Source organism: Pongo abelii, chromosome 13 (genome assembly GCF_028885655.2).
Source record: "Pongo abelii isolate AG06213 chromosome 13, NHGRI_mPonAbe1-v2.0_pri, whole genome shotgun sequence".
Lineage (NCBI taxonomy): Eukaryota > Metazoa > Chordata > Mammalia > Primates > Hominidae > Pongo > Pongo abelii.
In genome coordinates, this window is record NC_071998.2 from 105,465,933 (window position 1) to 105,479,617 (window position 13,685).

Consider the following 13,685-nt stretch of genomic DNA (forward strand, 5'->3'; position numbering starts at 1 on the left):
GTCTTGACCTGCCTGGTCTCATTGCATCCTTCCAGCTCCTTGGGAGGGAGATGACGTATTATCCTATTTTACAGATAAGGAAACTGAGGCTCAGTAAAGGGAGGTGACCTGCTCCTGGTCTTATAATATAAGGCTAGGAGATTGTAATACATGGCTTTCTGCTCATGAGCTTGAAGGCCAAGCCCCAAGAATGTGCAATAATGGCAGGCTCTTCTGTCCCCAGGGGCCCCCAGCCCTCCCTTCTTGGCTCAGACCCCAGCATCCCCCCTTGCCAATTGCTCTCTTAACCCTTTACAAGATTGGGAGCAGAGGTCAGGAGAGGAGGCCAAAGGTTCCTGGAATCGTTCACACTGGATTTGAATCTAGCACAGTCCACAACATGGTGTCTGTGTGACTTTCAGCAAGTCCCTGCCCTCTCTGAGCCTGTTTCCTCATCTGTGAACAGGGGATATGGTGTGTCCCTGGGTTGATGTGGGAGCATGGAAGTGTGGCGGTACAGGCAAAACATCCGGCACCTAACAGGCCCTCAGCGAACTGGGTTATTTTTAGTTTTTAGGGGAATCCTTCCTTAACAGAGCTTTTCAGAGCTGTGGGAGGAGGCTGCAGGCCCTTTTATTCTGTCCCTTGAAGACCTGGGACAGGAGCTCCTGAGTGTGGCAGAGCCTCCTCTGTGGAATCCCTGAGCCGGGCTCCGCTTTCTCATCTGACGGAGAGCACAGGCTCCCCTCAGAACCCAGGCGGACTGGCATCTAGTTTGTGAGCTGTTCACACTCATTTGATCGCCTCACGGAGGAGTCACCGATATCCCTGGAGAGGCTGGGAGGGAAAAGGCAGGTCCTGAGGTCCCGGGTGGCCGGCGGGACATGCTGGCCATGACCTCACTTGCTCCATCACTTCCTGTTCTCCTCGCAGGGCGACTCTGGCGAGATGGGCTTCCCAGGAATGGCAGGTATCTTCGGACCCAAGGTACGGACTCCCACTGCTCACTTTTCCTGTGGGGTCCCATCCATTCACCCCATTCATTCATTTATTCATTCAACAAACATTTATGGAGCACTGAAAACATTGGCTGGAAAACAGCCAGAATCAGGCATGAACACCCTCATCCCCCAGTACTCCAGCAGATCTAGGTTCCAAGCCCAGCTACACAATCACCTGCTCTGTGCCTTGCAAAGTCACTTAGTCTCTCTAAGCCTTGGTTTCCTCACCTGTAAAATGGGAGCAATGACAGTAGAAGACTGTTGCAAAAATAAAGACCAGAGGCGTATGCCACACAGCACTGAGCCAACACACTGCTGGTACCTGCTGAATAATTGTAGGTGTTTCTTACTCCTTCTGGGGCCTCTCAGGTGAGGCCTCTCTTGACAGGAAGGGCAAAGGTTGACAGACCCCAGGGGTGAGGGAGCTGTGGGGGCCCTTTACCCAGTGGCTGCCAAGTACAGACAGCCCTTTCTCTGCCTCCCGCAGGGCCCGCCTGGAGACATCGGCTTCAAAGGCATCCAGGGCCCTCGGGGGCCACCTGGCTTGATGGTGAGTTCCTTCCCTGCTGTCGGAGCAGAGATGATTATTCTAGGCCCAAGGTTGGCCGGCCATCAGCTGGCTGGACACCTGTCTTCGTCCTCCTCTCGCTCCTTGACTCATGAGCCCTTTCTTCCCACAGGCCTGGTTCCCACCTTCACTCGTGCCGTTCCCGCCAGCTCAGCCCCCATCCTTCCCCCCTTTCACTCTTGCCCCCCTCGCCCCACTCTTGAAGCCCACCCCTAGGCACACAGGAGGGGCTCAGGAGATGCATGGCCTGGGCCTGCTTCAGATGGTCTCCCTTCCACTCCCTTGCGACGCTCGGGCTGCCCTCCACCCGCCTCCCCGTGTCTGTTCCCCAGGCCCTAGAACAAGGACACACGAGCCTTTCTGTCTCCTTTAGGGAAAGGAAGGCATCGTCGGGCCCCTCGGAATCCTGGGACCTTCGGGACTCCCGGTATGTGCGGGGATTGGGCAGAAAGACTCCGGGGTCCCCTTGCCTTCCTGGCTCCAGATTGTCTCTGAGACTCAGTGCCAGTCTGAGCCTCAGTTTCCCCATCTGGAAATGGGGCTTCCCCTCTGGGCCCTGTCTCACTGGGCCATGGTTTGTTGCAGGGTCCGAAGGGTGACAAAGGCAGCCGTGGGGACTGGGTAAGTGGATGGGCTGGGGCTGAGGGATGCAGCGCTGCAGGGGCGGGGGAGGGGTGGGCTCCCAGGATGGGGCCATGGCTCAGCCAGGTTCCCTAACTCTCTCCCCTGCTTCTGTCTCCCTCCAGGGATTGCAAGGTCCGAGGGTGAGTGGGCTGGGCATGAGGGCTGTGGAGCGGGGCATGGGGCGGGCACCCTGCGTTCTCCTCCCGGTGGTACATTCTCTCCCTCCGGACCTCCGTCATCCCGTCTGTGCCAGAGGAACCATTGTCCCTGGGTCCCAGGTCTGCTTGAGGAGGAACTGGGATGGGGAGAGATGAAGACCCTGTGGACCAGGGCTCACTCTTCTTCTCTTGTTCCCCCAGGGTCCTCCCGGCCCCAGAGGGCGGCCCGGACCCCCGGTAGGTAACTGAGTGCTGGGTGCATCTTGGACTCCTGGGGGGTTCCTTTGAAGGAGACTCAAGGCTTCACCGGCAGACTAAGCCTTGACCCTGAACCCCACAGGATTCACATGCTTCTTATAGCCCACAGACTCCTAGGAGAGTATAGGGCATCCCCCGAACATTCACTTTTGCCTACATGGGGTAACGCCTAGGGGCCAGGCCTCCAGAAAAGCATAGACCAGCCCAGTGGGGCCCACCAAGCCTCCGGGAGAGCAGAGGCCAGCTTGGCAGGTCCTGCATGCTTTGATGGCCTCCCCGGTCTCCTGACACCCTCCCAGATTTCCAGCACACTGTCCCTGTCATTTGACTGACCCGCTGTCTTCTTTTGCAGGGTCCTCCAGGGGGTCCTATCCAATTGGTAAGTTGGAAACATTCTCTTTTGCCTACTTGGGGTAAGGCCTGAGGGGTTTGGGGGAAGAGGCTGCTGGCCCTCTCTGGCCCTGGTGGCTAGAGCCCTAAGCTGGGTCTAGGGACGCCCATGTCCTTTTGTCACTTCATACTGGAGACTTGGACCAGGAAGCAACAGAAAGAGCCCTGGGCCAGGAGGCAGGAAACCTAAGTTTTTGATATGCCCCTGACTGAATCCGGGAAGATGCTCCAGCCACTGGGTTCGTGGCCCTGTCTGTGTACTCCATACACGTGGGCTGATTGCAAGGGTCCGTACATCTCAGATTCTGAATCCAAAGAGAGCTGGGGCCGGGCGCGGTGGCTCATGCCTGTAATCCCAGCACTTTGGGAGTTCGAGGCGAGAAGATCACCTGAGGTCAGGAGTTCGAGACCAGCCTGACCAACATGGTGAAACACCGTCTCTACTAAAAATACATAAGTAGTTGGGTGTGGTGGGTGGCACCTGTAATCCCAGCTACAGGAGAGGCTAAGGCAGGAGAATGGCTTGAACCTGGGAGGAGGAGGCTGCAGTGAGCCAAGATCGAGCCACTGCACTCCAGCCTGGGAAACAGACCAAGACTCCGTCTCAAAAAGAAACAAAAAAAACAAAGACAGTCAGGCCAGGGGGCAGACTGGGGCCCCTGCATTCCTCCCTGTTGGCCACTGTGGCCCTGTCCAAGAGCATGACTCCTCCCAAGCCCTGTGACGAGTCCATTCGCATTTTACTATTGCACAGTGGCTACACGACTATTACCATCAGGCCCCGACAGCATCCCAGGGCACACCCTCGAGGAAAGACTGACTGGCCCAGGAGCCCTCGAGCCATACGTCACTCAGAACCTCTGCTCTCCTCATGCCTGCTCTCACTGCCCCTCCCTCTGCACCGTCCTCAAAGACAGAGTGACAGTGCGGGCCTCTCCTCTGCAGCCTTCCCTTGTCCTTCTCATCAGTAAGAAAGGCAGGAAAAGGAAAGTGAAAAGATTCAGGAAAAACGGAAAATTAGAGAATTTTGCATTTTTTTGAATAAGCACTACTAATGCTAATTGAGTGCTTGCTCAATGCCAGATACCATTACAGGTGCTTTTCTTTTCTTTTTTTTCTTTTTTTTTTTTTTTTTGAGACGCAGTCTTGCTCTGTCTCCCAGGCTGGAGTGCAGTGGTATGATCTCATCTCACTGCAGCCTCCTCCTCCCAGGTTCAAGCAATTCTCCTGCCTCAGCCTCCTGAATAGCTGGTATTATAGGCGCGTACCACCACGCCCAGCTAATTTTTGTATTTTTAGTAGAGACGGAGTTTCACCATGTTGGCCAGGCTGGTTTTGAACTCCTGACCTCAAGCCATCCGCCTGCCTCGGCCTCCCAAAGTGCTGGGATTACAGGCGTGAGCCACTGCACCCGGGCTACAGGTGCTTTTCATGTATTCACTCATGTGTTCCTTTCAGCAGTTCTTGTGAGGGAGTTTTATTATCAGGTCCATTTTCAAGATGAAAGAACTGAGGAAGAGAGTTAAGCAGCTTTCCCCAGATTATGCAGTTAGTAAGTGGCAGGTCTGGGATTTGACCCTGAGGAGTAGCCCCAGAGTCCCTGGTTCTGGACCCCAGGCCTCAGCTTTTGCTGTTTTCGTGGCAAGACCACAGCTATGTCTCTGCCAAGCCCAGTGGTAGGGTTGGGGGTGCAAAGTTATATTAGACCATTAAAGTGCGAGCCAAAGGAGAAACACGGGGACTGGGGGCATAGAGAAAGGGGGCCTCCCTCTTCTTAGCCTGGAGTCAGAAGCTTCGGGAGAGGCTTCCCATCGCAACTGACATCTATAGGATGAGTCTAGGGCAGGTTTTCTGAGACACAGTGCAACTGACATTTGCATAATTCTTTGCTGTGAGCGACTGTCCTGGAGGATGTTTAGCAGAATTCTTGGCCTCTAACCACGAGATGCAAGTAGTACCCCCTCCCCCAGCTTGAACAACCAAACTGTCTCCAGATATTACCAAATATACCGTGGGGGGCATTGTCGCCTCTCCCTGAGAACCACTGGTATAGGAGATAGCCAGATGGTGCATTGAAGGGAGCAAGAGGTCCTCCAGGCAATGAGAACAGCTTGTGCAAAGGCCCCATGGCCAGATGGAGCACGGCATTTAGGAACTTAGAAGTACTATAGTGCGGCTGGTGCCAGAGCACATATGAGGGAGAGGAAAGAGACATGGCTCAAGACCACAGTGTTCAAACTGGGTCTTATAACCATGTTGAGGAGTCTGAACTTAATCCTGAGGGTAATGGGGAGCTATTAGTACCTGGGGAAAGGGAATGGCAGGGTCGGCTTTGACTGTCTGCAAAGAGAGGAAGGACCGAGAGTTCTGCAGAGGGCATATGACTTGGCCAAGATCCTGCCAGGGAATGTGGCCCTGGGGCTCCTGCTTGATGGGTGTGCAGAATCCTGGGGGGCCACAATACATACCCTGTCTTTTCCTTGCCCAGCAACAAGATGATCTTGGGGCAGCTTTCCAGACGTGGATGGACACCAGTGGAGCATTCAGGCCAGAGGTATCTCCAGGGGCTCTCCCCATGTGGGATCCCTTCCTGGGAGAAACACAAATAGATAATGGCCCACATGTGGTCAGTGCCTTCCGTGTGGCCTGCATGGAGCATTCCAGAGTCCTGGTCTTGGTGGCATCTCGCATCCACAAATGGGGGTTTGTACTGAGGCTCAGAATGGGCAGTGAGTCCAAGGTCCCATGGCCAGTGCAGGCAGAGCAAGGCCAGAAACAGGCCCTGAGCCCTTGAGCTTTCTCCGGAGGCCTCTCAGATTCTTCAAGCTCTTGCTGGCTGGAGTCAGGGGGAGAAGCTTGCCTGGGCCCAGAGCCTACAGCAGCTTCCCAGGGCTCACCCCCATGTTTCTTCAGGAGTAAGAAGCTCATGGTTAGCCCATGGGGCTCTGCTAAGAACCTGGCCTGTGATCAACTCAGCTGTAAGACTCCAGGCTGAGAAGGGAGTCCCATGTCCCCTAGTCCAGCGTTGGTCAGGAGCCCCCTTTGCAGCCTTGCCTCCTTCACATGACAGGGAACTTACTGCCCCCAGCTCAGACCTCCTGTGAACATTTCTGTTTGTTCCCTGTGCTGGGTGCTGAGACAGATGGATGGCCAGTCACAGCCTTGACTTTCAGAGGGCTCACAGTCTAGGGTGGAGGACAGCATGGATGAACCCCTTACCATCCATCCGGGGAGGTCAGTGGAAAGAGAGGGGGACACTCAGGATCCAGTGTGGCTGGAGAAGGGAAGCGTTTCCTTCCATCCCTAGAGGCCAGTGATGCCGCACAGGAGAGCGCTGACCTGAAACATCCTTAACATGATGAAGGAAAGTGGCTCCGTTTATCAAGCACCTCCTACCCACTCTGCATTGCTGGTAGAATAGAGGCTTATTTCTCGTGCACATAAAAGTTAATTGGCTTGTTGATGAGAGACCTTGGCTACCTGCCAGGGGCTCTGCCCTCTTCCTCTCCCACACATGGTCCCCAAGGTCACTCCACACCAGGGGGAGGCACCACCGGGGAAAGACAGTGTAGAGAATTGTGCAGGAGGGTCTCTAGGCCAGGCCTCTATGGGGCTGGCATCGCTCCACTTCCATCCCATTGGCTAGAGCACAAATAAGGCTGGAGATGTAGTCTGTCCAGGCAGAAGAAATGGATTGGTTGAGCGGCTGCTGGTCTCGGACACATGTCCACACATGCATGCACACACATGCACACGCACACGTGACCTCCGCCACCCCCAGTGGAAGGAGGGTTTATTTAGCTCTGATTTGTAGCTCTGGAAGCTGAGGCTTAAGGGAGAATTCTGGCCAGGGTAACCCTGAATGGCCAGCTGTTTAGCATCCGTGGTCCCCTCCTGCCCCCTAGTGGAGATCTGCTCCTTCTCTGAGCTGAAGTCCTCCTCCCAGCACTTGTGCCTGCTGGCCCCAGTCCCATCTCCTGGTGCCTCACAGAGACCCTGGCTCCCACCCTAGGGGAGCCCAGTGGGGACTGTGTGACCCCCAAGTCAGCTCCCCCCAGCACCTCCCCTTCCTCCACAGACTCTTTGCAGATAGAGATTGGGGGCCGCCGCCAAGTGTCCCACGCACCCTCGCCTACCTCATTCACGGGGCTCTGCCTGTCCCATATCAGAGAACATGGTCTGACCCTGAGCTCTTTTCAAGCGTCTGAGCCATCGTGATAGCCTCTCCTCCTGCACTTTGTCCCTGGCCCGTTTTCTTATCTGCAAAATAAAGAGAAACCCAACCCGTGCTCTAGCCATGACTGTGGAACCGAGATATCTCCCAGGTCGTGAGAACCTGGGGCTGTGGAGGCTTGAACCCCTAGACCAGGACCCTAAGGTCCCAATGGCCACCCTCTCTTCATGACAGGGTTACAGCTATCCGGACCGGCTGGTGCTGGACCAGGGAGGAGAGATCTTTAAAACCTTACACTACCTCAGCAACCTCATCCAGAGCATTAAGACACCCCTGGGCACCAAAGAGAACCCCGCCCGGGTCTGCAGGGACCTCATGGACTGTGAGCAGAAGATGGTGGATGGTGAGAAGGCTTCCTGCCGGGGGTGGGTGCGCCTGGCGGTGGGGAGCTGGGGCAGGTGGAGTATTTGATTTCCGCCGCATTTTGGCTGAGTTTTTGTCCTCAGCAAGACAGATACACTGGCAGTCATTTATTCACTCAGCGGTCACAGAGCCTTACAATATACCAAGATCCGCATGCTGGGGATGACCATTTCAGTGCAAAGAGACAAGAGTTCTGGCAGAAAAAGCCCCTGAGGCTGTAAGAGTCCCCACCCCGGGGGCCCATCCTGTCACAGGCTCCCGGGTGAGCCAGGATTTTCCCCCTTTCTGAGCATGAGTACTCTACTCTCTCATCTGTGAGCTGATGTGGTGCTGTGAAGGACAAGCTGTGGAGCCAGACAGACCTGAGTTCCAATGTCAGTCCTGCCTCAGACTTGGTCTGTGAGCTAGGGCAAGCCATGGCCCCATCCCGAGCTGCCCTTGCCTCCTCTGCACAAGCGGCTGGGACTAGATGGCCGGTTGTTCCACTCTTGAGCTGCAAAGGTTTTGGCTTCCTGAGAAGCCCAGTGGGGAAGCCAGATGTGAGCAGCAGCGCTGGCTGTGGGGTGGGAGCCCTGACTCCCACCCTCCCCTGGCAGGCCCTAGGAGGAGCCCTAGGCCTCGAAGAATCCGTTCAACTAAATGATCCCCCAATCCCTTGTGCAAGTGGCCCAGCCTCTCTCAATGTCAGTTGTCTTCTCTGTAAAATGGATGCATCCCAGTACAAGTACTTAGCCATGTGACCCCCCTCTGGGGGCTCTGCCAGTTGTGAGCTCTGCACAGAAGGTTTCCTTCCATCTTGGTTGGAGGAATCCCTTTTCCGCCCACCCACCCTGACTTCATGCTCACCTGGGGCGCGGCAGGTCACAAGATGCAGAGTCCATCTGCAGAACCAAGGTATGGGCTCATCCCCCAGACACATACATCACCTCCATCCCACGCTGCCTGCAGGTACCTACTGGGTGGATCCAAACCTTGGCTGCTCATCTGACACCATCGAGGTCTCCTGCAACTTCACGCATGGTGGACAGACGTGTCTCAAGCCCATCACGGCCTCCAAGGTACCCATCAGCTCCCACACTGCCCCCCCAGGCTGTCTGTCTCTATCCCCAGCCTGCCCTGGGCCACAACCAACCCAGGTTCTGTTCTGAGCTGTGCCAGTCTTACGGCATGCCCTTGGGAAAGTTATCGCCTCCTTCCGAGACTCAGTTTCCTTATCTATAAATTGGGAGAGAGTAGGACTAATTTGTAGCCACAAACCCTTTCGAGTCATATGATGCTGATGATTCTTTCTTCAAATGGAGTCTTCTGCCTAATATCTAAAGCAGAGCAGTTGGCCAAGCTGGCCTGGCTTGTGAAACCACGAATCATCAGCATGAAATAAAAGAGAAAACTAGTGTGATGCTCATCTGAAGCATGTTGCATGAATTGTGTATGCAAATACTTAACTCATGTTCAGTGCCTGTGTACCACGTGCCTGTTTCTGGGCTTAGCATTTTAGGTGGTACAGGGCCACTCAACAACAAACCAAGGCAGGTGGCAGCATGAGACCTGACAGCTCCCTAGCCCAGGGATCCTCAGTGGATTGTGGGTCTGTAGTTCCACTAAGCCTTCCGAATTTGGGGGCAATTTATGCCACAGTGAGAAGCTGCTCTGACTGCGGGGGAAAGGAACCCTCCCATTTCATCAGCCACATCCCCTGGGAGATGCCTTGTCCTGACTGGGTCAGACTGGCAGTTTGAGAATCTCTAGGAGAGGCAGCCAGCCAGTCGCCAGGTCTTTGTTGGGTCCCTATCATGTGCCAGGCCCTGAGCCAGGACAGGGCAGACTCGAAACTCCCCTGCGGCCAGAGCTCACAGTCCAGCAGGGACTTGGTGACCTCCACAGGCTCTCTTCCCTGGTGACTCGAAGGTTTTGGGATCACGCAGCAAACCTGCCTAGCAGAGGGGTGAGGCTGGAGTTGGCGCCTGGGTTGGCGGCATGAATGCCCAACTGGGTCACCTTCCCCATCAGAAACAATGGCAGGGAGAGGCCCTGGCTCTGTGTGGGAAAGCGCTGAAGCCATAAATCCTGCCCTGTTGTTTGTTCTCAGGTCTGCCATTTCCGGCAGCACCCCATCCCACCTCACAGGGATCTTGGGACTTAGGAAGGGCCTCAAAAGCACCTCTCGTTTCCTCTGCACTCTATGAGTCTCTCAGTCTTGGGCAAAACCCTCTCCCTCACTGAGCCCCTGGATCCTAGCTCAGCCCAAAGACCCCCCATACAGTAGGGGAGTGGATCAGATGGCACCAAGACCTTTGAAGCTCTGGCTCTGGAGTCAGGCAGGCCTTTCCCACTTACGCAGCCAAGAACCTATGAGACCAGCTCACGCAGACCTCAGTTTCCCTGTCTATCAAGTGGGCACACGTCTGGGAGCATATCAGGAAGTGCTTGCCAGGAAGGGGCCTATCCCTGTTCCCTCCGTAGAGAGCCAGGGAACTCTCAGTGTAGGGGGTGTGAGGGGCAGCCTGAGCCGCTCACTGCCGTTGCTTCTCTACAGGTCGAGTTTGCCATCAGCCGGGTCCAGATGAATTTCCTGCACCTGCTAAGCTCCGAGGTGACCCAGCACATCACCATCCACTGCCTTAACATGACCGTGTGGCAGGAGGGCACTGGACAGACCCCAGCCAAGCAGGCCGTGCGCTTCCGGGCCTGGAACGGACAGATTTTTGAAGCTGGGGGTCAGTTCCGGCCCGAGGTGTCCATGGATGGCTGCAAGGTAACTCTCAGAGCCCCTCCTAGGCCCCTCATGTGGGGACAACTGGAAAAACACTTGTTTGCAAAAATGTGTTTCTAGTATAAGATTATATCTAACATTTTAATACTATAATATATTAATGTGATAGATATAATTTTATCTTTGTGTAATATAACAGTTTTCTAAAATCGTTTTTACTCACTGTCCTCTCTGGGAAGCTCTGAGGGGAGGTCTGGGCTGGTAAAAATTCTTCGGGCTAGTAGATGTTGTACTTACTTGCAAGGCTCTTTTAAAGAAGATATATTTCTTCTCCCTGCTCCCACCCTAGTCAGGCTAATTTCTTCTCATTATATTTTTTGGTCATTTTCAAATGCCCTGAACAGGGTGGGTTGTCAGGGGAGGGGAAGACAGAAAGTTGAGAAAAGGCAAAAATCAGTTTTATAAGACTGAACAACTAATAATACTACACAGTGTTCATGAGGATGTGGGGAAACCAACAATCTCGCATGAAGCTGTTGGAAGAAAATAAATTGGTAGAGGCTTTCTGGATAGCAGCTCTAATATATATCCAAAACCTTAGAAATGTACTTATTTTGGGGGGAGCTAAGCTATGAAGACACAAAGGCATAAGAATGGTACAACAGAATTTGAGGACTTGGGGAAAAGGGTGGGAGAGGGGTGAGGGATAAAAGACTACGCATTGGGTACCGTGTACACTAAAGAACTTATTCATGTAACCAAACACCACCTGTTCCTCAAAAACTTATTGAAAAAATAAATTAAAAAATATATATATATGAGATGTACTTGTTTTTTGGTCTAGCAATTCTAGAACAATCCTTCTAGAATTTGTTCTAGGGAAATAATTAAGAATGTGCACAAAGGTGTAGTTACAGTGATGTTCATGACAGCATAACTTATAAGAATAAAAAGAGTGGAAGCATCTAAATGTGCCATATAGGTCATTGCTACAGTGAAATACGGTATAGCCATTAAAAGTTGTGAGGAAAGATGGAAGGGAAAATGCCCATGATGTACGATGAGAATCATAATGGATGTACGTGTGCACTTTTCCTTCCGCCTTCAGGTCCAAGATGGCCGCTGGCATCAGACACTCTTCACCTTCCGGACCCAAGACCCCCAACAGCTGCCCATCATCAGTGTGGACAACCTCCCTCCTGCCTCATCAGGGAAGCAGTACCGCCTGGAAGTTGGACCTGCGTGCTTCCTCTGACCTCTGACCTCTTGGCCCCTCTAGGCCTCATGGAGGAGGGAAGAGGAAGAGGCAAGGGGAGGGTACTGAGGGGCAGATGGCTCCAGGAGAGGCAGCTCCTCTGCCCAAGGGTCCTTGGGCAGACCCCAGCTGTTGTCTGCCCAGTAGAAGTGGGTGGGGGTAGGAAGGGATAGGGTGTCCTTGGGAACAATGGATCCCAGCTTAGCCCCAAAGACCAACCAAAGAGCCAGCCAGAGTAAGCTGGACCTGCAACCCGCCTGAGCCCCATGGCCTCTCAGCTCTGCGGCCACCCCGTTCCCTCCCCAGCTTCCTGCCCAAAGAGCCCCACATTCAAGCAACTTGAGGGAAGGGGGCGTCTCGTCAGCTGGTCCCTGCTAGGGAGCTATTGATGTGCAATATTAGAAAGGAGACATGAAAAAAGGAGAAAAGGAAAGACAGAAGTATATATATATTATTTAAACAAACAAAAAGAAGGTGCGTTACTATTTTTTTTTCACCCGGGAAAGAGGTGAGAGGATGGGAAGGAGCAGCCAGGCGTGGGAAGCGGCGAGATCCTCGGGCTGGGGGTGCCCATGTTTGCTACCTCCCACTGTGAAATCGCTGGTGCTCGCAATTGTCTCTCATAGTGTATGTGATTTTTTTAAGGAAAAAAAAAACAACCCTATTTAAGATTCTGAAGGTGCTACCATTATTTTGCCACAGACTTTGAAGAAACTTTTGGATGTGGGGCATCATCCGCATCTTTCTCTCTCCTCCAAATGACAAAGTTTGGGGAATTTTTGAATTTTCCTAGCATCACCCTTGTGCTCATCAGGTAATCTGCTAAGCAGGAAAAAAGAAAAGAAAAAAGGAAAAAAACAAAAAAAAGCAAAACAAAAACAAAAACAAAAACAAACCCTACCAGAAACAAGAAGTAGAGAGATTTACCTTATAACTTATGGACCTTGAAATGTCTGTCCTTTTAAGGCAGCAGGGAGGCCTGGGTGCGAAGCATGTTGGCTTGGCCCTTCGCAGTCCTGGAGGGAGGTGAGGCTGGCCTTGGAAGGCGTGTCCTGGAGAGGTCTTGGGTGAAGACTTGACCTTGAAGAAACCAATCACAAAAGCGGCGTTGGGTCGGGGCTAGCCTTAGAGGTGAAGCATCAATATGGAACCATCTCAGGAAGCCGTATCGCCTCTTCCGAGGTCCTCACTTCCAGGAGCCCGTCCTTGCAAGATGCAATCATCGTTCCTGCTTTTTCATTGTCATTAAATTCTGCAGAAACCCATTGTCATTAGCTCCAAGTGTAAATTTGGGTCAAGGAGACAGAATAATAATGGGAATCTCGGAGTTCGACACCATAGTGACATTCAGCGTCCTCTGAATTGTGCTACATCAGCGAACAAGTCGGCGCTTGAATTGGATTTTGAGGTTATTTTAACCATGGAATTATTTTTATAGAAGGGGAAAATGTATGTGAAAGTCTCTATTTGTGTATTTGTCTCCTAAAGTTGTGTCTCTTTGGGAATTGGATTTGATTTTTATTATTTAATACCTCACTTTGGCCCGTCCCCCTCCCGACACTTCTGTATCCTCGCCCCGCCGCCCCAGCCTGGACGCTCTGCGTGGAAGTGCATGTTTGTAGCAGCTCCGGCCTCATCTCAGCGCTCGGATTCCTCCTGCCGCCAGAATCCACTGGCCTCTGTCTCATTCTTGGATTTTCCTGCTGTCTTCGTTTACGTCTCTGTCCACATGTCAGTGTATTAAAACCCCAATGGGTTCCGTTTCTCCTTTTCCCCTCTGGATTTTAAATAAATATTTAAAACTGAGGCAATGGAATGACACGCCTGTGGTCCTGTGCTGCTTCTCAAAGCTCAGGGGGGCAGTTTCTGGCTGGGCTGGGACAGGGAGTGGGAGGAGATGCTCAGAGGATGTCCTCCTTACGCTGTAACAAATACCACAAACTTGGTGACTTCAAACAACACAGAACGGTCTCTATCGCAGTTCTGGAGGCCAGAAGTTCACACAGGCAAAGTGTTGGCAGGGCCACGCTCCCTCCAAAGCCTCAAGGGGAGGATCTTTCCTTACCTCTTCCCGCTCCTGGTAGCCCCAGTCATTCCTTGGCTTGCAGCTGCAGCACTTCGGTCTGTGTCCCTGTGGTGACA

The 13,685-nt window shown here is 53.1% G+C and overlaps 1 protein-coding gene across 5 annotated transcripts in view; it reads left to right on the forward strand.

Moving 5' to 3' along the window:
- The window catches only part of COL27A1 (collagen type XXVII alpha 1 chain), a 160,464-nt gene extending 147,100 nt beyond the window's left edge, over window positions 1-13,364 (forward strand). For all 5 annotated transcript variants that reach the window (XM_054520505.2, XM_024252429.3, XM_054520507.2 and 2 more), the window contains 12 exons: window positions 913-966; window positions 1,468-1,530; window positions 1,922-1,975; window positions 2,134-2,169; window positions 2,295-2,312; window positions 2,532-2,567; window positions 2,941-2,967; window positions 5,467-5,532; window positions 7,387-7,555; window positions 8,524-8,633; window positions 10,112-10,330; window positions 11,397-13,364. In XM_054520505.2, the coding sequence (XP_054376480.2) occupies window positions 913-966; window positions 1,468-1,530; window positions 1,922-1,975; window positions 2,134-2,169; window positions 2,295-2,312; window positions 2,532-2,567; window positions 2,941-2,967; window positions 5,467-5,532; window positions 7,387-7,555; window positions 8,524-8,633; window positions 10,112-10,330; window positions 11,397-11,543 (999 nt within the window). In that variant the 3' untranslated portion in view covers window positions 11,544-13,364. The remainder of the gene's footprint in view (window positions 1-912; window positions 967-1,467; window positions 1,531-1,921; window positions 1,976-2,133; window positions 2,170-2,294; window positions 2,313-2,531; window positions 2,568-2,940; window positions 2,968-5,466; window positions 5,533-7,386; window positions 7,556-8,523; window positions 8,634-10,111; window positions 10,331-11,396) is intronic.
- Window positions 13,365-13,685: the final 321 nt, after the last annotated feature.